This window comes from Dendrobium catenatum, unplaced genomic scaffold (assembly GCF_001605985.2).
Source record: "Dendrobium catenatum unplaced genomic scaffold, ASM160598v2 original_scaffold_10601, whole genome shotgun sequence".
NCBI classification, from domain to species: Eukaryota; Viridiplantae; Streptophyta; class Magnoliopsida; order Asparagales; family Orchidaceae; genus Dendrobium; species Dendrobium catenatum.
The window spans coordinates 1-1,522 of record NW_021329061.1 but is presented as its reverse complement, the minus strand read 5'-3'; the positions used below and the strand labels follow the sequence as shown (position 1 = coordinate 1,522).

The window sequence follows — 1,522 nt, the reverse complement described above, 5'->3', positions numbered from 1 at the left end:
TAGCTCAAAGAAAATCTAATTAATATAAGTCACCATAATTAAAACTTAATTAGAATCTGTTTGGAATGACCATAGTGTTTTATAAATTGATTGTGAAGTCGTTGTGAGAAAAAAAAACTCAGGGTTCATCTGGGATAACTTTTTTATTGTACTGTAAAGTAATGTTTTAATATTAAAAAAATTAATTAAACAAATTTTTATATTAAAAGTTTGCTTTAGAAAATAGTATATATAAATGTTGTCCCAAATAAAGCCTCTTAGTAACTCTTGTTAAAAAAAAACAACTTTTCACCAATAAAAAGGTAATGAGAAAGCTCTAAGAAAAGAAGAGGCGAACGATATTATGATTGTTATCTTAGAAGTAAAAAAACTAAAAACTTATCCTTATTAGTAGAAATTGTTACGCGTTGAACCTAGACTAGATCATGTCCGGACTCCGATGAGAACGTGCTACGTCGTTTGTACACAGTAGTATGTACAATTTGTACACACACTTAAGGCTTTCACTGCTTGCTAATTAGGGATTCGAATTAGGGACTTAGACTTTGTCCAGCTGGCTCTTCACCACCCGGACAAACAGGAGTGGGTTATTTATTTTTTTGAATGAGGATATGATAACATTTGCTTTCCAATTATACGTACTAACCAGAATTCCAGATCCTTCTCCCATGACAAACCCATCCCGGGCCTTATCCCATGGACGAGAAGCCTTATCAGGCTCAGCATTGCGCAGAGACAAAGCCCGACATGCAGAAAATCCCGCAATGCCCATCGGAAGAATGGGCGCCTCCGTACCGCCGGCGATCATTACATCAGCGTCGCCCTTTCTTATGTGATTAGCGGCGGCGAAGAAGCAGCAATTGGCTGTAGCACATGCAGTAGATATTGAATAGCTGGGGCCCATCAGTCCATTATCAATAGCGAGCAAGGCGGATCCCATGTTTGTGATAGGACAGGGGACAAAGAATGGGCACAGCCTATGATATCCTCTTTTGATCATTTTCTCCATCTTGGTGGAGAAGATTGTGTAGCCTCCCACTCCTGCTCCCACCACTGCTCCTATTCTCGATCTGTCCATCTATTAACATACGAAAATTCATTTATCATAAATTTAATAACAATAATGTCCAAAATAACTTATAATATGTTTATGAAATGAAATATTTGAGACTATTTTATTTATAAGATTTTAATAATAGGTCTATAATTTTAGTTGATAATAACTTTATCTATTTTTAACTGAATTTTTTAATAATTTGAATATTTTATAGAAAAATACAGACGAGTTCAACAATTTAAATGAATTCCTATTATGACTGAAAAAGAAAAGGGTAATCATATAAAATATCAATTGATTTTGAATTTAAAAGTAAATTCTTCTTCTTTTCTTGCATATTTATATTATTAATATATTTATGAAAATGCTGAATCTTCTTCTAGTTTAATATCCTTGGATTTGCAAAATCTGGACAAGAACATCATTTAATAGTCATAAAGAAAAGTCCATATGCATGTTATTATT

At 33.4% G+C, this 1,522-nt stretch overlaps 1 protein-coding gene across 1 annotated transcript; it reads right to left on the bottom strand.

Moving 5' to 3' along the window:
- Positions 1-646: 646 nt before the first annotated feature.
- On the bottom strand, positions 647-1,078 carry LOC114578399 (3-oxoacyl-[acyl-carrier-protein] synthase I, chloroplastic-like; the record flags this gene model as incomplete). The annotated part of the gene is made up of 1 exon (XM_028691550.1): positions 647-1,078. A coding segment is annotated over exon 1 (432 nt), but the record flags the coding sequence as incomplete, so codon positions are not given.
- Between the last annotated feature and the right edge of the window lie 444 nt (positions 1,079-1,522).